The sequence below is a fragment of the Solea senegalensis genome, linkage group LG13 (assembly GCF_019176455.1).
Source record: "Solea senegalensis isolate Sse05_10M linkage group LG13, IFAPA_SoseM_1, whole genome shotgun sequence".
Classification (NCBI taxonomy): domain Eukaryota; kingdom Metazoa; phylum Chordata; class Actinopteri; order Pleuronectiformes; family Soleidae; genus Solea; species Solea senegalensis.
In genome coordinates, this window is record NC_058033.1 from 6,986,634 (window position 1) to 7,010,633 (window position 24,000).

Here is a 24,000-nt window from a genome sequence, read left to right on the forward strand (position 1 = left end):
GATGACTAAAACTTCATGGTAAGCCAATCAGAGGTAGAGGTGGGCGGGGGAGAGAAAGTTCAAAGGTAACTTCTTTAACTGGAACACATTACTTTCATCACATTAGGGTAAGAGGCAATAAAGTATTGTCTTTTATTCTTTTATTAGCAATAATGTAGAGTACATTACACCGAGGAACAAAGTGTTTTGATCGCTCTCCGCTCTCACATTGTCGTAGATTATACTTTACAACGGTTTCTATTTAGTGTTCATTTCATTCCTTAAACATATTTAATGTTCAGTTTTATTATAAATATCTGAACAAATGCTTAGAATAACCCGTAAAGCAGTAGTTCATTTCCCTGGTAACTTTGTACTTATATGATGCTGTAATTCAGTTACTAACTCACTTTTGGATGTAGTAACTGCAACAGATTACCCTTTTTTGAAAGTAACTCTTCCAAATCTTCTTCTGAGGACGAGGAACTCAGACAGTCCTCGGGACTGAGAGGTGAAATGGCGCAGACAGGAGTTCAGCTGCAGAGAGAAACATTCTCTTGTCCCTGCTGTTTGGATCTACTGAAGGATCCGGTGACTCTTTCCTGTGGACACAGCGTCTGTATGAACTGTATTAAAGACCACTGGGACAAAGAGGATGACAGGAGGATCTACAGCTGCCCTCAGTGTAGAGAGGTCTTCACACTGAGGCCTGAAGTGAAGAAAAACACCATGTTAGCAGATTTAGTGGAGGAGCTGAAGAAGACTGGACTCCAAGCTGCTCCTGCTGATCACTGCTATGCTGGAGCTGAAGATGTGGCCTGTGATGTCTGCACTGGCAGGAAACTGAAAGCTCTCAAGTCCTGTTTGGTTTGTTTGGCATCTTACTGTGAGGAACATCTCCAGCCTCATTATCAATCACCTCCATCCAAGAAACACAAGCTGGTGGAGCCGTCCAAGAACCTCCAGGAGAACATCTGCCCAGTTTCAGCTGCAGCAGAAAGGAAGCAGAAGCAGAGAGAGCTGGATCTGAGTCTAGAAGAAATCCAGCAGACAGTCCAGGACATAGACAACGGTGTGAAGGTGCTTCAACAGGAGAGGAAGACTCTCAGTCTCTCTGCTGATAAAGCAGTGGAGGACACTGACAAGACTTTCACTGAGATGATGCGTCTCCTGCAGAAAAGAAGCTCTGATGTGAAGCAGCAGATCAGATCCCAGGAGGAAAATGAAGTGAGTCGAGTCAAAGACGTTGAAAAGAAGCTTCAGCAGGAGCTTACTGAGCTGAAAAAGAGAGAAGCTGAACTGAAGCAGCTCTCACTCACACACGATCACAACCAGTTTCTCCTCAACTACCGCTCACTGTCAGCACTCAGTCCATCCACACACTCGTCCACCATCAACGTCCGTCCTCTGAGACACTTTGAGGATGTGACAGCGGCTGTGGCAAAGGTCAGAGGTCAACTGCAGGACGTCCTGACCGAGACGTGGACAAACATCTCACTGGCTGTGACTGAAGTAGATGTTTTGCTGACAAAACCAGGACCACAACCAAAGACCAGAGCTGAATTCTTCAGATATTCACAGGAAATCACACTGGATCCAAACACAGTAAACACACGTCTGTTATTATCTGAGGGAAACAGAAAAGTGACAGTAATAAAGGAAGATTAGTCTTATTCTAGTCACACAGACAGATTCACTGTGTAGTATCAGGTCATGAGTAAAGAGAGTTTGACTGGACGTTGTTACTGGGCGGTGGAGTGGACAGGAGGAGGAGTTTCTGTAGCAGTGACGTACAAGAACATCAGCAGATCAGGGAGTTCAGATCAATGTGGTTTTGGATGCAATGACAAATCTTGGGCTTTAGTTTGTAACCAAAACAGTAGTCATTTTTTTCACAATAGAATAAGCACTAAAGTCTCAGATGTTAAAGTCTCCAGAGTAGGAGTTTACCTGGACCACAGAGCAGGTCTTCTGTCCTTCTACAGAGTCTCTGACACCATGACTCTCCTCCACAGAGTCCAGACCACTCTCAGTCAGAATCTCTATGCTGGAGCTGGGTTTTATTCTTCTTCTTCACCTGGATCCACAGCTGAGTTCTGTAAACTCAAATAGACTCAAGTTCTTTCAGGAGCAGTGAGTTAAACTCTGTGTTTAAATCTTTCACTTCTCTGGTCTTGTTGCTCAGATCACCTGTCAATCAAACAATGTGTGCGAGTCCACTTGTTTAAAAGATGTTTGTCTTGTCACTTTGTAAAGACACAAATCTATAATCACATTTAACATTTGTCTCTTTGAAAGAACTCATGTTGTTGTCGATGTCCGATTCTTTGATGTTTGCTCAAATTGTCATGATCATGATGATCATCAATGAGGAGGTGATTTCTTCTTTTCTTTTCTGTTACATTGAGGTGAAACAAAGTGATTCAAAGTATCTATCCATTTTTGATGATTGTATTATATCATCATGCTGTCATCATTTAATTCCTTATATCTGTGGAGTTTGTTTTAATCAACCAAATAATTATTATTTTTATGTTTTTCCATGTTTGAGATCGAGGTGAAACAAAGTGATTGTTTGCTCTTTTTTTCCGAAATAAAAAATAAATATCAACATTTGTTTCAGTCCTGAATATTCTTATTCTTATTGTCAAGAATAACTATAATAAAAAACTAACGTGTAAGTAACGATGACTAAAACTTCATGGTAAGCCAATCAGAGTCAGAGGTGGGCGGGGGAGAGAAAGTTCAAAGGTAACTTCTTTAACTGGAACACATTACTTTCATCACATTAGGGTAAGAGGCAATAAAGTATTGTCTTTTATTCTTTTATTAGCAATAATGTAGAGTACATTACACCGAGGAACAAAGTGTTTTGATCGCTCGCCGCTCTCACATTGTCGTAGATTATACTTTACAACGTTTTCTATTTAGTGTTCATTTCATTCATTAAACATATTTAATGTTCAGTTTTATTATAAATATCTGAACAAATGCTTAGAATAACCCGTAAAACAATAGTTCATTTTCCTGGTAACTTTTTACTTAAATGATGCTGTAACTCAGTTACTAACTCACTTTTGGATGTAGTAACTACAACAGATTACCCTTTTTTGAAAGTAACTCGTCCAAATCTTCTTCTGAGGACGAGGAACTCAGACAGTCCTCGGGACTGAGAGGTGAAATGGCGCAGACAGGAGTTCAGCTGCAGAGAGAAACCTTCTCTTGTCCCTGCTGTTTGGATCTACTGAAGGATCCGGTGACTCTTTCCTGTGGACACAGCGTCTGTATGAACTGTATTAAAGACCACTGGGACAAAGAGGACGACAGGAGGATCTACAGCTGCCCTCAGTGTAGAGAGATCTTCACACCGAGGCCTGAAGTGAAGAAAAGCACCATGTTAGCAGTTTTAGTGGAGGAGCTGAAGAAGACTGGACTCCAAGCTGCTCCTGCTGATCACTGCTATGCTGGAGCTGAAGATGTGGCCTGTGATGTCTGCACTGGCAGGAAACTGAAAGCTCTCAAGTCCTGTTTGGTTTGTTTGGCGTCTTACTGTGAGGAACATCTCCAGCCTCATTATCAATCACCTCCATTCAAGAAACACAAGCTGGTGGAGCCGTCCAAGAACCTCCAGGAGAACATCTGCCCTCGTCACAATGAGGTGATGAAGATGTTCTGCCGCACTGATCAGCAGTGCATCTGTTATCTCTGCCCTGTGCATGAACATGAAGACCATGACACGGTCTCAGCTGCAGTAGAAAGGAAGCAGAAGCAGAGAGAGCTAGATCTGAGTCTCGACGAAATCCAGCAGACAGTCCAGGACATAGACAGAGATGTGAAGGTGCTTCAACAGCAGAGGAAGACTCTCAGTCTCTCTGCTGATAAAGCAGTGGAGGACACTGACAAGACCTTCACTGAGATGATGCGTCTCCTGCAGAAAAGAAGCTCTGATGTGAAGCAGCAGATCAGATCCCAGGAGGAAAATGAAGTGAGTCGAGTCAAAGACGTTGAGAAGAAGCTTCAGCAGGAGCTCACTGTGCTGAAAAAGAGAGAAGCTGAACTGAAGCAGCTCTCACTCACACACGATCACAACCAGTTTCTCCTCAACTACCACTCACTGTCAGCACTCAGTCCATCCACACACTCGTCCACCATCAACGTCTGTCCTCAGAGACACTTTGAGGAAGTGACGGCGGCTGTGGCAAAGGTCAGAAGTCAACTGCAGGAAGACCTGACCAAGACGTGGACAAACTTCTCACTGGCTGTGGCTGAAGTAGATGTTTTACTGCCAGAACCAGAACCAAAGACCAGAGCTGAATTCTTCAGATATTCACAAGAAATCACACTGGATCCAAACACAGTAAACACACGTCTGTTATTATCTGAGGGAAACAGAAAAGTGACATTTATGAAGGAAGATCAGTCTTATTCTAGTCACACAGACAGATTCATTTATTGGTGTCAGGTCCTGAGTAAAGAGAGTCTGACTGGACGTTGTTACTGGGAGGTGGAGTGGAGAGGAAGAGGAAGAGGAGGAGGAGTTTCTGTAGCAGTGACGTACAAGAACATCAGCAGATCAGGGAGTTCAGATGAATGTTCGTTTGGATTCAATGACAAATCTTGGGCTTTAGTTTGTAAACAAAACAGTTGTGAGTTTGTTCACAACAGAATCGGAACTAAAGTCTTTGATGGTTTGTCCTCCAGAGGAGGAGTTTACCTGGATCACAGAGCAGGTCTTCTGTCCTTCTACAGAGTCTCTGACACCATGACTCTCCTCCATAGAGTCCAGACCACATTCACTCAGAATCTCTATGCTGGAGTTAGGTTTCATTCTTCTTCTTCATCTGGAGACACAGCTGAGTTCTTTAAACTCAAATAGACTTGAGTTCTTACAGGAGCAGTGAGTTCAACTCTGTGTTTAAATCTTTTAACTTGTCAGGTCTTGTTGCTCAGATCACCTGTCAATCAAACAGTGTGGGCGGGTCCACTTGTTTAAAAGATGTTTGTCTTGTCTCTTTGAAAGAACTCATGTCTGTATCGATGTCAGATTCTTTGACGTTTGGTCAAATAATCATCAACGAGGAGGAGATTTGTGATTTGATCTTTTCTGTCACATTGAGGTGAAACAAAGTAATTCAAAGTGTCTATCTATTGTTGATGTTTGTATTATATCATCATGTTGTCATCGTTTTATTCCTTATATCCGTTGAGTTTGTTTCATTAAAACAGATTATTCTTAACATGTTTGAAGTTGAGGTAAAAATAAATTAAAAACAAAACAAAACAACGAACAGTTATCTTGCTATCCAGCTAAAAACATCCATTTTGAACACTTCACTGCAGGCACCCTACGTTTCAGACTCAATTCTCGCGAGAACAGCAGCGTCAGCGAGAGCGTACCACCGCTGAACGGGGAAGCGTGTTTTATTTAGCGGACACAATAATGGCAGCTAATCGACGACGCCGTCCTTCTCTACGCGGCCCAGTCGGTGTCGGAGGTGCCCCCACTCCTGAGCCTTCGCTGTGAAGCCGCCGTCTTCATCCAGGTGAGGGGCAATAATAACGCAACTTACTACGTTGACAGCGAGCTGCGTGGCATCCTGTTGTCCGTTACATGCACCCGCCTGGCTGCCACTAAACCCCATTCATTAATTGCTGATTTTCACGTTGATAGGCTTCTCAACCCATGTATATACATGATAAATCTGTTCATCTGTAATTATGTGATTGTCCATCCACCACTCTTCAACTCGGTGTTATTGCATTCCGGACTAAATGTGTTTTTTTGGCAAAACATGAAACCAAAAAATCGAAACAAAATAACGAGCCCATGTTTCTGTCGTCATCGAAGCAGACATTTAACAACCAGTCTGCGTAAAATACACGTTCTTCACATATTATTCTGTTATTGACAACATAGCTCAACCGTATCATACTGTAATGGACATTTTGGGGGGTTTTTTACGAACCGTTTTACATCTTAAATTGCTAGATGTGTGAACGGGGTTTTGAATGGTGGTGTGGCCTTCGCAGTGTTGACAGGATATGTGACTTTAGAAGACGCAGATATAATAATAACAACAATAATAATAATAATATGCAACATTTCAGTCTACACGAATAGAAAAGGCCTATGATTCTCTTTTGTTTTGAGGTCACTGCTCTGTGTTCTATAATCACCTCTATAATAATCATCCTGTTGAAAAATCCTTCCTCCACAGGCTGTAACATGAGTTATGCTACTCCTATATGTTATTGTTGTTATAAATAACCTTTTCTTCTCTCGTTTGAGCTAATTTTTTAGTTCTGTACATCATTATTTAAAAAAAAAAGTCCTTGATTAACCAGAAAATAGTCAACAGATGAATTGATTATGAAAATAGAGAACAAAGAGTGGGGAAATGCTTAAAATTAAAACACAATATTGCATCATGATATCACAGTTAAGATATTCATGATTTTTCCCCAGAATTTAAAATATAAAAGTGCTCGTTTTGATATGGATCGACGAATGCTTCGCAATAAAAAACATATTTATGATACAAAATAAATCTATTAATATCAAAAAACGGAGTCATTTCATTTAAAGTAAAGTAAATGTTAATGTGGACAACTGTAATTAAACACCAAACAAGCTTATTTATATATGTAACTTGTTATGTTAGTTATGTTGTTGTTATGTTATGTTATGTTATTTAATAATGTGATAATTATGATGTATTATGTTATAAAAACATTGCTAGCAAACATATATTATATTATGTTGTGTGTATATTCTATCACCTCGCTGGCAGCTGAGCCTCAGCTACACACTGTGTTTAAAAGAAGGTGAGGTCGTTGGCCATGTTTTCATTATAACATGATTTCAAGTGGTGGGCCGCATGTAACCGATTGGGGGGCCGCATATGGCCCACGGGCCGCCAGTTTGACACCTCTGCCCTGAAGGAACCGGACATACGTCACTTGAGCGGCACACTCCATAAACGAGCAAGGGAACGTTTTTAAACTACACTTGAACGCAGATTACACACTGCATTACTACAGATTACACACTACATTACTACAGATTATACACGGTACTCCCGGACTGTCAAATGTGCAGCTCGTTTATTTAAATTTTCTTTGTCTTTATACATTATTTTAGACAATTCATATTCGTGAGACTGGTGGGGCGGCGCCCTAGCGACCTCTGTGGATGGGCCGCTGCTGTGATCCCTCACCCCGACCCAGGACTTGACCGTCCCAAACAGAATCAGAGTGGATGTCACTGTGTCCTGGCCCTGACTTTTTGTCTTCTTGTGTTTCTTCAGTTGCTTCCCTGGCCTTCCTGCTCACCCACAATGCACTGCCAGAGGGTCCTGTGTGCGTCGGACAGACTGATGTAACCGCTGCCACCACTTCCATCTTGAGCGCTTCTACCACAGCGTACGTACACTGAGGTATGAGGAGCCCGTTTGTGCCATCCCATAAAAGTCTGCTGTCAACACGCGCCTGTTTGCAGAGGGAATAAAGGACTTTTTGTTTATTTATGTGTCATGTTCTTCATTTTTACGGGCCCACTGTAATTTATTTATTTTTTTAAATCTTGTGTTTCTTTAATTTTGTTCCAGGTCCTGTCCTCTGTTGTTCTCGTTCAGTTATCTTACGGCGATCATGTCTGGCTCAGGCGATTTACCAGGTGAGAATTTCCTCGCAGCTGAGGCTGCTGGTGAACAGAGTTGCCGGCTGGACTCCGCTCGGTTTGGTATCAGTCGCGTCACTTTCCATAACTTCATAGCTTCTCCTCGGCATGGGCGGAGTCACCATAGCAGCGGCTGCGTGTGTTTGTTCTCAGAAACTTCCTGCAGTCGCTGAACTGCTATTTAACAGACTCCTCTGTTAAATATTGATTCTTGTGTCCTGACGTCACGCTCACGACTCTTCAGTGACGTCACTCTCTAGTGACTATCGGTTCTATCACTGATGGAAAAGCAGGAACTGTGTCGTGGAAAAGCATCATTAGTTTTGGAATTTGGGAAATATATTAATAACTGTTTCCCAAACTTCCATTTTTTCCTGTTAATTCCCATGGGAAGTTTCCAATTAAAAAAATTAACGTTAACCCAGAACGTGTGTAAATGTTTGTGTTTAGTTTCCTGTTTTGTCCTTTACGTCGACAGCCATCGAGGGTTCAGGGATGGGCGGGATGAAGCTTCCCATCGGGATGACCCGCCGAGCTATCAGCTATGACGACAACCTGGAGGCGCCAATGTCCACGCCCCCTCATGACATCAGCATCAACAACCTGTGGAGACGACCCGTCATACCGGAGAGGAAGTTCATGCAGCTGGCTGAGGTAAGGCGCGACCGCACTCTGCTTGAATCCACTCGCGGCGCGCCCCGAGTAGCGCACGTTTTGTCCAAAGCCTGGCGACGGAGATCAGGATGTTGTTGTTGTTGTTTATAACAGGAGGACGAGAGCGGTGCAGTGAGTCAGTCTGCGGCGCAGGACAGCGCCCTCCTGAGGCCACGGGGCGTTGTGAAAACCAAAGCCTCGTCCATCATCATGAATTCCCTCATTACCAGTAAGTTTTTCAGTCATCACAGCGACCCTTGTCGCTCCAAAACTCAGAAGCCAATCAGCAGGCGGCTTCCTAAGGCCCACCCTCAAACAAAAAAACATGGCGCGAGTGAATTAGTTGCGACATTTTTTTATAATTAAAGGGGACATATTATGCAAAATCAACTTTTTAACCATTTCAATACTTATATTTGGGACTCTGGAGGCCCTACCAGTCACCAAAGTGTGGAAAAAGAATACTCAGTCATGTTTTCGTGGTCCCCCAACACTCGATGTTGAATTCTCTGCACTGATGACACCGCTGACGATCAGCGGTGCTGCACTCTCTGTGAAAATCAGTTCGGGGCATAGGGACAGCTGTATCAGACCGGTGACTATGCTCCGGAGACCAAGCTGCGGCGAGCAGCGAGCTGCATAAACTGTTACTGTATGTGTGAGTGCCGTCACAGGAACAGACCTCCGACACATGGATACGACACCGGAGCTGGTCAGCGGTGGCGATCAGCGGTGGCGAGGTCTCCGGAGCACAGTCACTGGTCTGATACAGTCACATACAGCGGCAGTTTATTCCGCGCGCCGCTGGCGATCAACGGTGGCGATCAGTGGTGCTGTTCCCAAGTGTTTTTAACTGATTTACAGTTCGGCAGTGTTCGGCTCGATCTTTATGTAGGACGTCTCTTCCTGTGACGGCACTCTCGCTGTTTTCTGCGCACGCTGCCATGTTGATATTGTCAGAGAAGTAGTGGAGGGAGGGGGAGACGAATAGAGCTGTAAAGCGCTGTAAAGAGGACAAATCAGAAACCCCCTGGAAGAAGTGGGTGTGTGTTTGCCTGTGTCTCATTTGCATATAAAGGGACCGTGCACGAAAACCGAGTGTTCTGAAAGGGGCGGGTTTAGCAGGGTTATTGAACTACTATTATGCTTCATCCTTATGGTAATTTGACCAAGGCATGTCACTGACATGTTCATTAGGACACCAGGTAACTATTTTAATGGGGGAAATAGGGTATAATATGTCCACTTTAAATCCAATTAAAAAAAAAAAATAAAAATTTAAATGTCGTACACTTTTTAAACTACTTGCTCAGGTGTGTGCTACATGTCGTTCTCTCTCTCAGAGCAAACTCAGGACAGTGTGTACAAGTTTGAGCAGAGGGCGGGGCTTACTGACACCAGCTACACACCCCACAAAGGCCTCACCGCCGAGGAGACGAGACACCACCACCGCGTGCCCGAGTCTCTCCAGGTGAAGATGCCGTCGCCGCCGCACGTTACGTTGATCGAGACAAAAACAGACAAAAGGAAAACGGTTATTTTTGTTGTTGCTCTGTAGAAACTGCAGATCCAGAGCATGGAGACCAGAGAAGAGCGGCCGAGCTCGTCCGCCCAGTCCACTCCGTCCAGCACGCCGCACAGCTCGCCGAAACAACAACGCAGGTACACACACACACACATACACACACATACACCATGTGATCCAGTTTCTCACTGACATTTGCTCATGTTCTCACTGTTTTTGTGTTGTTTTGTGTGTTTTTTGCAGGACCTGGTTCAGCAGCACGGGGTCGGACGTCAGCATGAGCTCCTCCAGCAGCAGCAGCCTGGACATGGGAGGAGCGGACGCGGCAGCCGGCGCGCTCGAGAAGTGGAGCGTGTTCAATCCCCGGCCGCTCGTCCACAAGTCGACCTCTGACCTGGGATCGGACGCAACAAGTGCAGGTGAACCTCGTCTGTGATTGGTCGAACCTTAACGACTCGGGATGTCACGATTATAGATTTTCTTGGTGCAATTATTGTCAGAGAATCGATCACGATATTACGATTATCACGATTATTATGCGTTCATTGATTTCTTTTATCTATTATTATTTGCTACATAATATAGTAAATACACAAAACTATGATATAGAAACAATTATTCATTTTTGCTCGTTGAACTCTTGAAGCTTGAATCCATCGTTTGTCCTGAGGACTTTCCTGCCAACATGGCGGTGTGATCAAACGGAGTCACATGACGTCCGGAGCTTGTCCTGGGTTACAAACAAACGACCTTCAGACCGACGGTAAACACAGACTCGTTACTGTATTTAGAGCCGAGCGTCGAGTGAAGCTCGTCTCGTCTCTTGGTCCCAGATTCCAGATGTGGGATTTGTGTGGTCTGCGTTTTTCATCCGTGGATCAGTTCAGTCTGTTTGGAAAACTACTTCACAGTTTTGATGACTTTAGGTCGGTGCGTTGGAATGCCATGTTTTGGTTTTTTTTGTACTTCAGTGATAAATTATTCTTAAATATAAATGTTGTTTTATGATTTCAAACAATTCTTCATGGTACTTACTTACTTATGTTCACTTTTATCTCTTTAAAACTTACATTTTATATGCTTTGACAATAGTTTTTAAGTTTTTTCATATATATATATGTATGTGTGTATATATATATATATATATATATACATGTATACATATATGTATGTATGTGTGTGTGTATATATATATACATATACATATATTTAAAGTAATAAGTAAAACAAATTGTAAAAGTATGAGAACGAGATAATCAGTGGCTTGTCTTTGTAAAGAATAAATAGCTAGGACTATAAGAACAAGACGTTTTTATCTATTTTTATTCTTTTTTCTGGACAAATAAAGGTTAAATAAATGTGAAATGCCTCAATTAATTATTCTATCCATCATTTTCTGGATTGGTCGTTCGTAAAATGACTGTTCGTCCACAAACTAAAATGTTTTAATGATTTATTTGTTCTACGGAGCAAAGAAACAAGAAAATATTCCCATTGAAGAAGCTGAAGTTATCAGTTTATTCATTTAGTAATCGTGATGTTACATCTTTTCTGTTAGTGAAGATCAAACGACAGGAAATAAAATCCAACCGCAGCTTTAAATATTGGACGTGACGAATGATGTCCCGTCTCTGTTCTCCCAGCAGGCTTTGCGCTGCAGGCGTACCGCGGTGCCCAGAAGCCGACCCCAATGGAGGTGATGAAGTCGCAGGCCGCGCGGCTCAACGACGGCATCGACGCCCAGAGGATGGCCCCTCCCAAAATGGAGATCCCCACGGTGGAGGGCCGGCGTCAGGGAGCGCGGCCGCACAAGCTCAAACCCAGAGACATGAACGTCCTCACGCCGTCGGGTTTCTGAGCGGGACGCGGCGCCGCAGGTCGCCCCGCGTATACTCGTGCATTTCACTCATTCTTACCTCAGCGACCCGTCCCTTAGCTCTGCTTCAGCATCAAAAACAACGTCAAACATTTTATTCACAATAACTTAAACTTAAACTCACTACGGCCCCTTAAAAAAAACAGGAGGAGGAGAGTGGACATGAATTAAGAGTCAGGAAGTGACTCCATATCACTTTTTCTTGTCCAATAAGAGCTCCAGACGTCAGATGTCTGACTCGCGGCGGTTAATTAGCGCTGGATTCGCAGCATTAAAGGGGAAACTTAAGGGTAACGCGCCCCTTACTTTATCAGGTAGAATAAATGTTTTCTCTTAGAATACAGTAAGACCAGGAGCGGACCATGCGTTGGACTGCTTTCACACTACTAACATAAGATATGTTTCCCCTTAAGTTTCCCCCTTAACTCGCAACCAGGTCGCTGGAAATCTGGGAGCCCCTCAACGTCAGCGCCTGTGGCTCTATGCTGATCCACCTCTGCCGTCCGAAGACCGCGTTTCCACCGAGCAGAGCGGTTCAGTTCAGTTCTGTACATTTTTGGTTTTTTTTGTGCGTTTGCCTTTAGTAAGGGAACCCAAACGTCCCTTTCCTTGGTGCCCCTCAGATTTATCGGTCGACCTTTTAATCTAACTTCACTCTCTCATGGGACCAAACGTTCACATGGACTCTGCACTGTTCCGCCGTCTATATACATATATACAGTATATACATATATATATATACATACATACAGTATATACAGTATATATATATATATTATGATAATTGTCGTAATCGATTGATCTGTGGATTGTTTCCGATGATGTTTGGATGATTTCTCTGTTGCACGGAGCAAAAGAACCGGCGAATACTCACGTTGAACTGAAATGAACCGTCGCAGCCCTCATATGTGCATACATTTATATTATCTGCTGATAGATACTCCGCTCATCCTTTTGCTCTTTGCTCTGTTACATCCACGTTGGCCGACGTGAACTCTGCCGTCAACCGGCTTCTCTCCAATGTTTGTTTTTACTCTTTTTTTGGTCGTTTTGAAATCATTCCCTTTTTAAATGCACTTTATCCTCGCGCAGATCCCCACAGACGTCCGTCCACATGGAAGTATATAATAATAATGTCATAAATGTCTCTAGAAGTGTCTGGTTTTTGTTCTTAAAGATTCGTTTCACTGATGCCGAGTCGACGGAATCACAGAAATTAGTTGGCTCCTGCTCACTGAAAAGTTCCATGTATTTAATATTTTTGTCTTTAAATCCTCGACTGAAGCGAAAGTTTAAATAATAACAAGCCGTTACTTTTTCTTTTGGTTTTAATCATGAGTTCGGAATCAATCGTCTTTGAACGCTCCAGTGTTTTTAAATGCGACGTTTCCTCGAGACGAAGGTTCATAGAGCTTGAAAAAGAAAGGCACTGCCTCTTATTTGTCGGCGTATTAACGTGAGTAAGTTTGTCGCGGTTAGATGTCGTGTGATGCGTGTGTTTCTGATCTGTTCCGTTTTGTTACGTTGGGTCGTCGTGTGAAAGTGCGTCGCCCTTTAAACTTCTTCTCCGCTGACTGAACTTATGTTGTTTATGTCGTGTTCCGCAGCCTCTCTCTTTTATTTCATTTAGCTTCCGTCTGTTCAGAGTTTTTCAAAATAAATGTCCCAGTCTCAACGCAAGTACGAGCGTCTCTGGTTATTTCTGCTGTGATTTGTTTTCTGTATCTACTGTTTTCTCCACCTGAAGAACTCATGAACTCCTTCAAAATAAACATAGGAACAAATGGAATTACTGATCATTTGTTCACGTTAATGTCACCGTCAGGAGAAACGAGGAGAAATAGAAGTAAAAGGTTTTCTCGCGGTGGAAACAAACATTTGCCACGTTCGGCACAGATTTGCTCACGATTATGTCGGGACAGTCGACCTCGACCTTTCAAAACCCTGGTCGTGGTCGCCGTCCCTTGCATTACCGGTGACAACCACCAGATGGTGCTCTGCATCGCTTTCACAGTTTAAAAGTGAGTCGAGAGCTGTAACCCAGGAAAAAAAACTCTGCTGATAACATTAATGTGCAGAAACCATTGTTTTATTGAACCTTTAATGGAAAAGTGTGGTCATGCAGCGTGAACAGGACACAGTTCAGAGGACGATCGTACAGGTTATTGCATCAATCAGAAATCTTTGAATACCAACGCGTTTGATGTACAAACAGATTCCACGTACACTTCAGGAACAAAATAAAAAGTCTGTGTGTTTTAGAGGGTTTTAAATATGTCAACAAAGCATCCGCATTCATTTTTTTGGATTGTTTGGAACACCCTGAAAGTCTGACTGAGTCTTCATTGAGAGGATCCATCAGTGTCTCCACCCAACAGCCTGTCAACTATCAACTTTCCTTCATAGTCTACTTTGGATCAAGCTTCCTCCAGTCAACCCTCATGACCTAACTCCTCCTCCTCTGACCTTTCCATACACTTTCTCTTGGCGTCCGTTCCTCAGAGGCTCCCTCTCGCTCCGTCCCCGCCCTTCCGCTTGATCTCCCCGTACATCTGGAAGAACATCTCCATCTCTCTCTGCAGCGTGTCGTTCTGGAGGTCCGCGTCGGCCTTGGCTCGCTCCATGTTGCGGATCTTGAGCTCGGCGACGCTCTGGCTGCGCCTCTGCTGCTCCAGACTGACCCGCAGCAAGGCCACCTGCCGCTTCAGGACGTCGTTGCAGCGCTCCAACCTGCGGCGGGACGTCACAGAACAGGCTCCAATCAAACACTGCATGTACGCCACACTTTTTAAGGCTAGTGTGAGAGTACTTTCATGTGTCATATCTGTACAAACTGATGTGTAATTCCTACAAAGATATTTGGATACATTTGGATGTAAAGGCTCACACATGAATCCCCGGAGCAGAACGTGAAGATGCTCTGATGCTCTTGTCGTTTTCTGACGGGTCAAGCACAGCGCCCTCCCCTGGACTGCACTGTAATTACCTCAGACAACCTGAAGCCCTTCTATCTGCTCAAAGAGGTGCCGAGTGGTGTGCTCTCATGCACAGTTATTATCCGTCTTTGTTTAGCGATACACCGAGTCGAACTCATGTTACAGAGAGCGTGACATAGTTAATATTCAGTACTGTATTCATGTGTTCACCCTCTCTGGCCTTCCACATCGTTTGTGTCGCTCTTAATTTGCTTCTTCAGGAACTGAAGCTGCTGAGAGGACGTGGTTGGTGTTGGTTGTCATGAAATGGTCCGTGTGTTTGTTTTTTTTGTGCCGAATAAAGTTAACGTCAGTGTTTGCTGTCAGTGCTCCTCGTCGGAACCCTTTTTTGAGTGTCTGAATTCCTGGCACCTGGGCCAAACTACGCGCTTCGTTCATTCATTAAAATACCAAATTCATTTGATGTAAATGAATTTGTATAAAAGCGAAATGACGTCTTAGCTCTTTATCTTAAAATGATCAATATCAATAATTGTGAGAAGAAATTGATATTTTTCCTGTGTTCTAGATTTACTAGGACACCGTTGACAGTTTATGTATTATAAATCATTATTATTATTATTATTATTTTATATTTGGAAGGTGTCTGTGGACAGTGTTGTCTCACCTCTGTATCCTGGCCTGGTACTCAGACTTCTGCTGAGCCATCTGCTGCTGCAGTTTACCCAGGAGCGAGTGAGCGTCCGCAGACTGTGGCAGAGATTCAGGTCCATGGAGGTCTGCGGGACCCGAGGGGAGGAACACCTCTGAACTTCCCGTACTCAGAGGGCTGTCACAGATTACAGAGGCTGGAGAGTTGGGATGATGGATGCTGTCATCATCATCATCATCATCAGTGATGATGCGTTCATGATTGCCGTTGTTTTCCTCTTCTGCTTCCCGACTTGAGGCTAACCTTTCAGGTTTTTGTGGTGAACCAACTGGCTCCACAACGTCAATGCGCTCGTCCAGTGGTAGACCCTCACAGGAAGACCACGAAGAAGAGGAGTCTCTTGTCTTCCCGGCTTCCCCTAACTCTGCTTCTTCCTCACCACTTCCGACATGGCCGACTGAGTGATTGTCTTCATCGTCTTCGTTATCGCCATCCTCCGTCCTCTGACGTGAAGGCGCTCCGTCCAGGTTGTCATAAGCAGAAGTGGCGCTGTCCTCCTGAGCATCACTGCTGCCCCCACTCGCTGATTCTGGTTCCGCGCCTTCGTCCTCTGCCGCAGCAGATGTCCAGAAACCAGCGTCAGCCTCCGCCGGCCCCGGCCACACCTTTGTCCAGCCTGTGACCATCAGTCTGGACGTGGAGCTGTCTTGCAGCTGGAGGCTAGATGAAGATGCTTGGACATGTGAAGAAGATGATCCTTCACCAGCACGACGCTGGTGATAATCTAGTCTGTCGCCGTGGTTCTGAGGGGACTGATTTAAGGAAGGCAGGGGGTAGAAGCAGTTCTCTGGGTGGGACGAGGTGTAGCGGTGGCCGAGGAGTCTCTTCTGGGCCCAGGACGACTCAGAGTTGGCTGCAGAAGAGTAGGCGCAGCTATGAAAACAAGAAAGAAGAAGTTAGACTTTGAAGATGAGCGTGACAACACCAGGATTCCTCAATCGCGATCCTGGGGACCAACATGTTTAAGATGTGGAAACATCTAAAACGTGCAGGGCTGTGGGTCCCCAGGACCGGGACTGAGAGATCCTGGAATACAACGCAACAGAATGAGATTTGGGTGAAGGTTAGTATTCGACACTGGGCGTAAATAGATGAGAAAGGAGATGGTTGGCACATCTGGAACAGATGTATAGAAGGCCAGGAGGGAGCAGAGTCAGTGCTCAGCTTCATCGCCGGTGTGGAGTCGTCTGAGTCTACTCTGAGCCACAGACAATACCTGAGGAAGGCACAGACGGCAGCCGTGTGACGAGTATCGAATGATAGAGGAGATGAATGGAAAAACTCATATATTGTTACGTCTGGTCATCGTTGTACCTGTTGGTCCGCGCATCAGAAGCAGACCGTCCCGGATCTCGGGAGCGCTCTGCGATGAGCGGCATGGACAGTTGGCGAAGGCAGGGTGACGAGTGAAGGTGAGGCTGTCTCAGAGCGCTCGGCGACGCACGCCGACCTCCAGGGGGACGGTCGGAGGCGGGCGGAGAGACTTTGGCAAACAGAGACTCGTGACCTCGGATCAACTCCAGCATCAGCACATGAACGAGCGCTGCACCTATAGGACAACGTTAGCGGTATTTAGATAAAGAGATGCATCAGAGTATCTCAAGAAATATGTTATCATAGCAAGTTTAGTGCCACCAGTGCCACAACTTTGATTACAGTAAGAAAACCTGGCAACCTTTCCAGCTGGGATTGGTTCCACTGACCACATGGTCCATCCCTTTAAGCCCTAAGCCTAAAACTGCACACTATACACTAATGAAACGAGTATATCTCTGCAACCACAAGGTCTATTTGAATACTTTGGGTGTCATCATAAGGGGAACACATGTGGGATTTGTTAAGATGTGTAAATATTGTGTAAGTGGTGAAGAGTAAATCAAGACGGCACATTTTTAGCTTTCTTTGTTCAAAGAAATCATTGAAACTGGACAATTTTTGGTTTGTGGATAAATAAAAAAAAGAGACATTTGAGGATCATTTCCAGGCTTGAGAAACACTGATCGACATTTTTCAAACATTTTCTGGACCAAACAAATACTCGATTAATGGAGAAAATAATACCATTAACATTTATAACATTTCCTGGATATTTTTATTGTGAACTATATATTAGTCCCTATCAACACGGACACTTTTTGTTTTTTGAAATTCTACTAAACCACTTTTAATAAACATCTGTGCCATTTGTATTTTCTCATGTGTTAAACTGCTTTTTTTCACTTCTATATTCACGATTACTATTCCATAAAACAGTTAAATCAAAGTTCCTGCAGACGTTCATATATTTTTCATTCCAAAAACGAACACCAGATGGCTCCATTCAGCCGTTTCTCTCTTTGGTGGCCCGTATCTCAGCGAGGGGTGGGTCTATATGAATGGACGACATCTCATTGGCTTCCTTACAGCCAATAGAAGGACGCTGTCGCCTCGAAAATGTGATTGACAGGTTTGTTAGCCAATGAGAGGCAGCAGATTGCCCCGATGAGAATCAGCAGATTGCCCGGACTGGTTGCTGCCCGGAATGTTTTGAGTGTAACACAGGAAGTCCGTCTGACAGGCAGCACTTTGTTTACGCTGGATAATCAACTTTTCATGGATAAAGAGCTCAGGTAAGAGCATTTATACAGTTGTTGTTCGGGGAAACTGTTTTCTGTTGTCTTTATTCTTTGGCTTTGATATCCGTAATGTTTTGACGTAAACCGCTGGAAACAAGATTTCATTTGAGCCATAGGGAGTTTGTTTGTTTTGGACGAAGTTTGATATGTAGTTATTCATTTAGTTGTCATTTGAGCTGCATGTGTCACATTTAATTTGAGTTTTTAATTTGATGCCCAGCGTCAGTATATTTTCTCTGGAATCACTTTTTTCACGATCCTTCTTCATGAATCGTTGCGCAGACTCGCCCATTTGGGGGACCTTCCGGTTTAAGGATACTTTGGTGGAATAACCTATTATTTACTGAGAAACTTGGTCCAAAACCCACAATCCTGAACAAAAAATAGTGTGTTATTAAAGAAGCTGGTGTTCGTCAGTCATCAGGTTATTGCTCTACCTCCCATGATGCTTTGCGGGTCCTGTGCCTTTGCTCGGAGGATGTTTGGCCCAAACACAGTGGCCAGGTTTTGGTCGCTCATTTTGTTGCTACCAGAATAACTCTGCACTTCATCCAGAAACCTGTACAGACACAAACGACACAACGGCATGTTCTATCTTTAAGAATCGTCTGATGTTTATGTCCAGTAAAAAAAAGAAATCTTACTGGCAAATAAAGTTGAGTAGGTTGAAGTTTGCAACTGGCAACTCATGCAGGAGAATCCTCAACTCCTCCAAACCCTGAGGGAGGATACAATAGTGGAACTTGTTATGTCATTTTTCAGCACTTTTGATTGAACAAGTTAAACAGCTGTAGGTCAGAGATTTTACCCGTGCGCGGTCACTCCTCAGCCTCTGTCCACACAGCAGGAAGTCCTGGTAGCAGCTGTAAGGCACCAGAGGCTCAGGCAGCAGTCTGAGGTAGAGCTTCAGCAGTGAAGCCACCGTGTGGATATCTGTGCTACTGCAGGAAAAAACGCACAGCAAGCGAACGTTTTTTCCACAAAACATGTCACCTGAAAACCAAACAGAGGAAAAGTGAGCGGATTGCACCTGTCGAAGGACGGTCTCTCGCCTGAATCGAAAGCCTCCTGCAGCTCCTTCACCAGACTGGCCTGTCCAGGCTGACGAAACAAGCCCACTTCATGCAGGCCACGCTCCCGGATGAAGGTCACGCACTGCTCCACCACCAGAGGAACCAAACGCATTCCATAACGCCGCTCATACAGCACCGTCTCCTCCAAGCTCTGCCCAAACACCCCTGTAAATCAGCAGGGTTTTAGTGAGACTGGGACCAGGGTCCAATAAAGCTGTAGACGATGGATGAATGATTTCTTGGATTTCTTGCCACTAGAGGGCTCCAGAACTCAAAATTGAGTGGATTTCCGTGCATCTGCTGATGACCGTGCTCGTGAAGTCATCATCAACCAAATGAAGTCATTTTTGTTCATGCATTTACCTGTAAAAGGAATCCACACTCCCTTGTTGAGGCTCTTCAACCACTCATCACCCTGACCGGCGCTGTTGGACAGGAAGAAATACGAGCCCGGACTGGCCAACACATCTCTGTTTCCTGCAACGCACAAAAACGTCAAGTCGTGTGTCCACAGGTGCAGGCAACTCACGTGCAGCTTCCCCTCTCTGCTCCGCTATGACTGTCAAAGACTCTCTCACACACACACTCACCTCTGACAGGCTCCTTAAGACCCTGAGTCGGCATTTTATGGGATGTAACTCAAGGGCAACACAGCACAAGAGGGATTAACAGGTAATATGTTGATGTGTCTCACCTTTGTGGCCTGTACTGTCATTTTTCCAGGACTTGAAACAGCTGAGTCCCATGCTGCAGCACTCCTTCACAGGTTGCTACGGTATCGGTCGTAGATGCTCAGTGCAACAGTAAACGCAATGACGCCACTTTCTCTCTTTTTTTGCAGGCTACTGAAGGTTTGGAACAAAATCACATTCCATTGTTGAGGAATTCCGAGCCCCTGTCATCGCAGTTGGAAGACGGACCGGTTGAATCGTGGACCGTGACCTTTCTTCCCCTGGATACGATGGACTCCGGTAAATGAAGTGTCTTTTTGGTGCATAGATTGGGAAAGTTTGACCTGAAATTCCTGTTATTTTCTGGAAAAATGTGATTCCTCGTGTATCATAGAGGCATAAGGTCCTTTAAAAAGGTGGGAGGGGTGATTGTGGTGAGAGGAGAGGCTCCAGGTGTATTGTGGGTAAAGTGAATTAAACACCATGCAAAAGGAGTGTTCAAACCAAAAAGGTTTCAGGAATTCCCGGAAGACAATTTAACATAAACTGAGATACTTCCAGAAGTGTGATTGTCCATTTTCATATCTTGGGATCCAAAATAGGAGGTGGTCTAGAAAATGGACTGAAAGGTTTGTACAGAATTGTATTAAAAAGTCTCCTCGTTGGTACATGACTGAAATACTGGTTTCTTTGGCACGTGAGGCCCTTTTTGAGATTTCAAATGACGGATTATCAAAAGGCGGCCCCAGCCTTAAAGGAATATCTTTACCCTTAAGTTCCTCCTAAGTTCATCCGATCAGACTGTGGAGTATGAGAGAAGTTAAAGTCATAGTGTGTCGCAAACCCATTCAGCATGAAGACCGTCGACTATACCCCCCTCCCTCCTGCTCTTCTGGGAAAACGTTCTCTGTTGTAAAATTTCAGCCGACTCATCCTGGTCAAAGTATCTCCAGGCTCGTCTTTGTAGAGTCAGTGAAAACACGACTGGGCGATCGTTTCTGGCGACTTCCTGATGAAATGGTGACGAATTCTGAGTAAAACCATCACAGCGTGCACTCTACTACCAAAGGTTTTAAAAAACGTTTTAAAACCTTGTGTTTGTTTGTCCCTGTGACGCCTCACTGAGGACAGTGTGTGCGGACAGACCGTCTCCAGTTTGCAAAAGCACCGGAAGCGAGTTGTCTGATTGTGCTTGCTCTCATTTCATGACCGTCCCGCGGCCGTCTGAGGTTCGGGATCAGCTCGATTTGTTCTGCCCTCATATCTAACAGCGCCCGATGGAGAGTGAAGCCGTCCCTCAGAGACATTTTACTCGCTTTCTCGTCCTGTCTGCAACCAGTCCATCGTCCTTGGGTGTCCCCTCCTTCTCCTTGTCTCCTTCTCTATGTCCTTTGCCTCATGAGCTCGTTAACGGGACACCGCTCCATCTCCAGATCTTCGTGGTCTCCACTCATGAGCGCCGGCATCTTTGTCGTCCCCGTTCGTCTTATTCCTCCTTCACTTTTCTTTCTATTCGTCTCTCATGCTGTCCATCTCTTTGTCCCCATCGAGCATGTCCTCCTCTCTGTTCCCACTCTCCTCACTCTCTCTCTCTCTCTCTCTTCATTTCCCAGCAGTGTGTGGGCCCTCGTGTTGCCCCCCTCCCCATTTACCTCATCAATAACCATGCTATCAGTGTGTGTGTGTGTGTGTGTGTCAGCTGTGCATTAAGAAAATTGGTTCTCTGTGACGCAGCACTTTTACCAAAGTAATCACAGCTGATGGTGAGAGAGAGAGAGGAGAGAGGGAGAGGGAGAGAGAGGGAGAGATGATCTGTGCCAAATTCTGTGAGACACACACACACACACACACACACACACACACACACCATGATTCAAGTGGACATAAAAGTGAGAGAGGCCGGTCAGTCAAGTCAACTTTTGAACTCAATTAATGTATGAACCTCTCTCCCTCTCTCCCTCTCCCTCTCTCTCTCTCCACTTATAAAGCCATGTTATCTATACCAGCGATCATGCATTAGCTTCTGGCTGAAAACACATAAATCAGAAGTCTCAAACCTGCGGCCCGTGGGCCACATGCAGCCCTCCAGTTGATTTCCTGTGGCCTGTGATTGAATCATCAAAAAACATGTTCAATGAGTGAGTTCTTTCTGCCCCTTTTTTCCCCCGAGATAACTTTCACTTTCCATATCTGGCAGTTTCGTCAGGAAGTCCACACCCACCGGGAAAATACTCTCCCATATAAGCAGTGTTTTCGTGAGGATGTGTGGGACTTTTTGAAGAACGATCATCTTTTTCCCAGAGTTACGTAAAGGTGGTGTTGAGAGATTTTTCCAGAAATAATGGTTTACGGAAACAAAACGAAACCAGTCCAGATTCTCTGGCGCTCGTTCTCGCGATTAACTCCGTTATTTACGATTGTGCCTTTGACGCCGTCGACATGTGTGCACATGTCTAATGTGGAAGCCGGATTGACGACAAATCACTAACACAGGCACCGTACACGGGGTGTCGGGGGCAAAAAAGGAAATCGACGGAACAATCAAATGGAGTTATCTGAGGTCGCGCGCTGTCAGTTTTTTCACGAGAGTTCTGTGCGACAAACTCACAACCCAGTGGGTTTCAGTGTAGTACAGTAAGTCAGACTGTTTGTGTCGGATTGACTGAACTCTAATCACAGCTGAGAGCTTTCACATCCGTCAATACCATTGGCACCGGTACACTTCATTACAAAGTGCTGTGTGTGTGTGTGTGTGTGTGTGTGTGTGTGCGTGCGCGCTCTCCACTAAATTAAACCTGTCCCCTCGCCCTGCTCTCCGCTCTGACTTCATGTCTTTGATAAATCACACGCATGGGAATGTTGATAACTAGCAGCAGTCAGCGCTCGTCTGTCTCCGTGGAGAAAAACCTGACCTCACCCCGCGCACGAGAGACACAAGGCCCACAACGGCACCTCCGAGTGGTCACTTACAAGAACTACAGTCTTGTGACTTTTGACACTTTATATTTGGACAGTTTTTGTTGACATGCTAGGACATGAATGTGTGGAGCATTTGGGCAGCAGTTACCACGTTTGTCCCCACTGATCCTCGTCCTCTTCTTGTTTCTGTCTCCACAGAGTGGAGTGGAACATTCTAAATAGATCGGCATGGTAGGGGAGGAGTGGAATGTACGTACCAAGCCAGGGAAAGAATACCATGGCCTTCAAATCAGTGAGTCTTTGTGCAGGAGCAGCGCCACTTGTAATTAACTGTCCATGTCCTCATTGGACAAATTAAAACATGGAAGCTGAAATTGTAGTAATTTAAAAAAAACAATGCCACGCCTGTTTGAAGATCATATTGTATACAGCGTGTCCTCTGCTCTCGTGTCTCCACATCATCATCATCATCATCATCATAATCATGTCCCAGCAGACATGGACCTTTTTTTTTCGGAAACTGGTTACATCAGTGTTAAAAGGAGAATTCTTGTTAGAGCTGAAACAATGAATGTTATTGTTATGTTTTGTGTTCTAATGTCAAATAGGGAGATGATAATGTTGACCAGTCCAGGAAACTTCTGCTACGAATACGGTCTTGTACTATAGCAAACTCCTAACTTATACATACAACTTTTATTTATACGGTGAACTCCTACTCTCTTATTGTTTATTTTAGTATCAGTAAAGGTCTTCTTTTACTGTGCACTTTATTTATTGTTTACTTTAGTGTCAGGATATGTCTGTCTTGTTATTGAATGATGTTTGTGTGCTGTAGCAGTTTATGGCCAGTAGAAGGTGCTATACGGTGTTGTGCATGCAGTTACTGGAGAGATGTTGCCTGCATTAAAAATCAGCTGAATGGAAGATAAAGTTTCTGCGTCCATGTCCATATTAACATCAACAAAAACTGTCCAAATAGAAACATCCTAGTATAATATGTCAACAAAAACTACACTGTTTAAATAAAAACTGGCAAAGTGTCCAAGTAGAGTATGTCAACATTTATTGTTGATAACTTTAAGACCAAAGAGCTAAAAATTGATCATTTGGGCAGCTTTTATAAGATGAGGGGGAGAAAGAACATCCAGCAGGTGGCAGCATTTCCTATAGGTGGTATTTTTTTTCTGTTCGGCAAAAATGTTGAAGTAACAACAATTTCAGCTGCCATTTTTTCTTTTATTTGTCCTGCGAGGACATGAACGTTGATTAATTACAGGTGGAGCTGCTCCTGCACAAAGACACACTGATTTAAAAGCCTGTGTATACTTTCCGTGACTTGGTACATTCCACTCCTCCCCT

At 44.4% G+C, this 24,000-nt stretch overlaps 3 protein-coding genes and 1 pseudogene across 5 annotated transcripts; 3 read left to right on the forward strand and 1 right to left on the reverse strand.

The window, feature by feature from the left end:
- Window positions 1–491: 491 nt before the first annotated feature.
- LOC122779947 lies at window positions 492–2,158 on the forward strand (annotated as a pseudogene).
- Window positions 2,159–3,124: 966 nt separating this feature from the next.
- On the forward strand, window positions 3,125–4,855 carry LOC122779436 (tripartite motif-containing protein 16-like). The gene has a single exon (XM_044041787.1). The coding sequence runs from the start codon at window positions 3,161–3,163 to the stop codon at window positions 4,853–4,855; it is 1,695 nt and encodes a 564-aa protein (XP_043897722.1). The 5' UTR covers window positions 3,125–3,160.
- Window positions 4,856–5,346: 491 nt separating this feature from the next.
- LOC122779437 (putative monooxygenase p33MONOX) lies at window positions 5,347–15,013 on the forward strand. 3 transcript variants are annotated; one of them, XM_044041790.1, is made up of 9 exons: window positions 5,347–5,522; window positions 7,287–7,415; window positions 7,587–7,654; window positions 8,136–8,311; window positions 8,426–8,540; window positions 9,655–9,782; window positions 9,870–9,973; window positions 10,080–10,255; window positions 11,483–15,013. In XM_044041790.1, the coding sequence occupies exons 3-9, from the start codon at window positions 7,630–7,632 to the stop codon at window positions 11,692–11,694; spliced, it is 936 nt and encodes a 311-aa protein (XP_043897725.1). In that variant the 5' UTR covers window positions 5,347–5,522; window positions 7,287–7,415; window positions 7,587–7,629; the 3' UTR covers window positions 11,695–15,013. The 3 variants fall into 3 exon arrangements, with proteins under 3 accessions (XP_043897725.1, XP_043897724.1, XP_043897723.1); XM_044041789.1 differs by having other exon boundaries at window positions 7,287–7,401; window positions 11,480–15,013; XM_044041788.1 differs by having other exon boundaries at window positions 5,348–5,522; window positions 11,480–15,013.
- LOC122779435 (rho GTPase-activating protein 22-like) lies at window positions 13,784–21,524 on the reverse strand. The gene is made up of 9 exons (XM_044041786.1): window positions 19,743–21,524; window positions 19,412–19,525; window positions 19,006–19,213; window positions 18,784–18,916; window positions 18,620–18,693; window positions 18,413–18,534; window positions 16,675–16,909; window positions 15,316–16,233; window positions 13,784–14,442 (listed from the first exon to the last, which is right to left on the reverse strand). The coding sequence occupies exons 1-9, from the start codon at window positions 19,792–19,794 to the stop codon at window positions 14,211–14,213; spliced, it is 2,088 nt and encodes a 695-aa protein (XP_043897721.1). The 5' UTR covers window positions 19,795–21,524; the 3' UTR covers window positions 13,784–14,210.
- Between the last annotated feature and the right edge of the window lie 2,476 nt (window positions 21,525–24,000).

Bases quoted from the DNA above. Each gene is read 5' to 3' on its own strand.
- LOC122779436 (XM_044041787.1), top strand. From the start codon at position 3,161: ATGGCGCAGACAGGAGTTCAGCTGCAGAGAGAAACCTTCTCTTGTCCC.
- LOC122779437 (XM_044041789.1), top strand. From the start codon at position 7,630: ATGTCTGGCTCAGGCGATTTACCAG. The intron at 8,541-9,654 runs GTAAGTTTTTCA...TCTCTCTCTCAG, and splicing joins CATGAATTCCCTCATTACCA to AGCAAACTCAGGACAGTGTG. The intron at 9,783-9,869 runs GTGAAGATGCCG...GTTGCTCTGTAG, and splicing joins GCGTGCCCGAGTCTCTCCAG to AAACTGCAGATCCAGAGCAT.
- LOC122779435 (XM_044041786.1), bottom strand. From the start codon at position 19,794: ATGGGACTCAGCTGTTTCAAGTCCTGGAAAAATGACAGTACAGGCCAC. The intron at 16,910-18,412 runs GTAGAGCAATAA...GTTGTCCTATAG, and splicing joins CCCGCAAAGCATCATGGGAG to GTGCAGCGCTCGTTCATGTG. The intron at 16,234-16,674 runs GTACAACGATGA...TTGTTTTCATAG, and splicing joins TCTGATGCGCGGACCAACAG to CTGCGCCTACTCTTCTGCAG.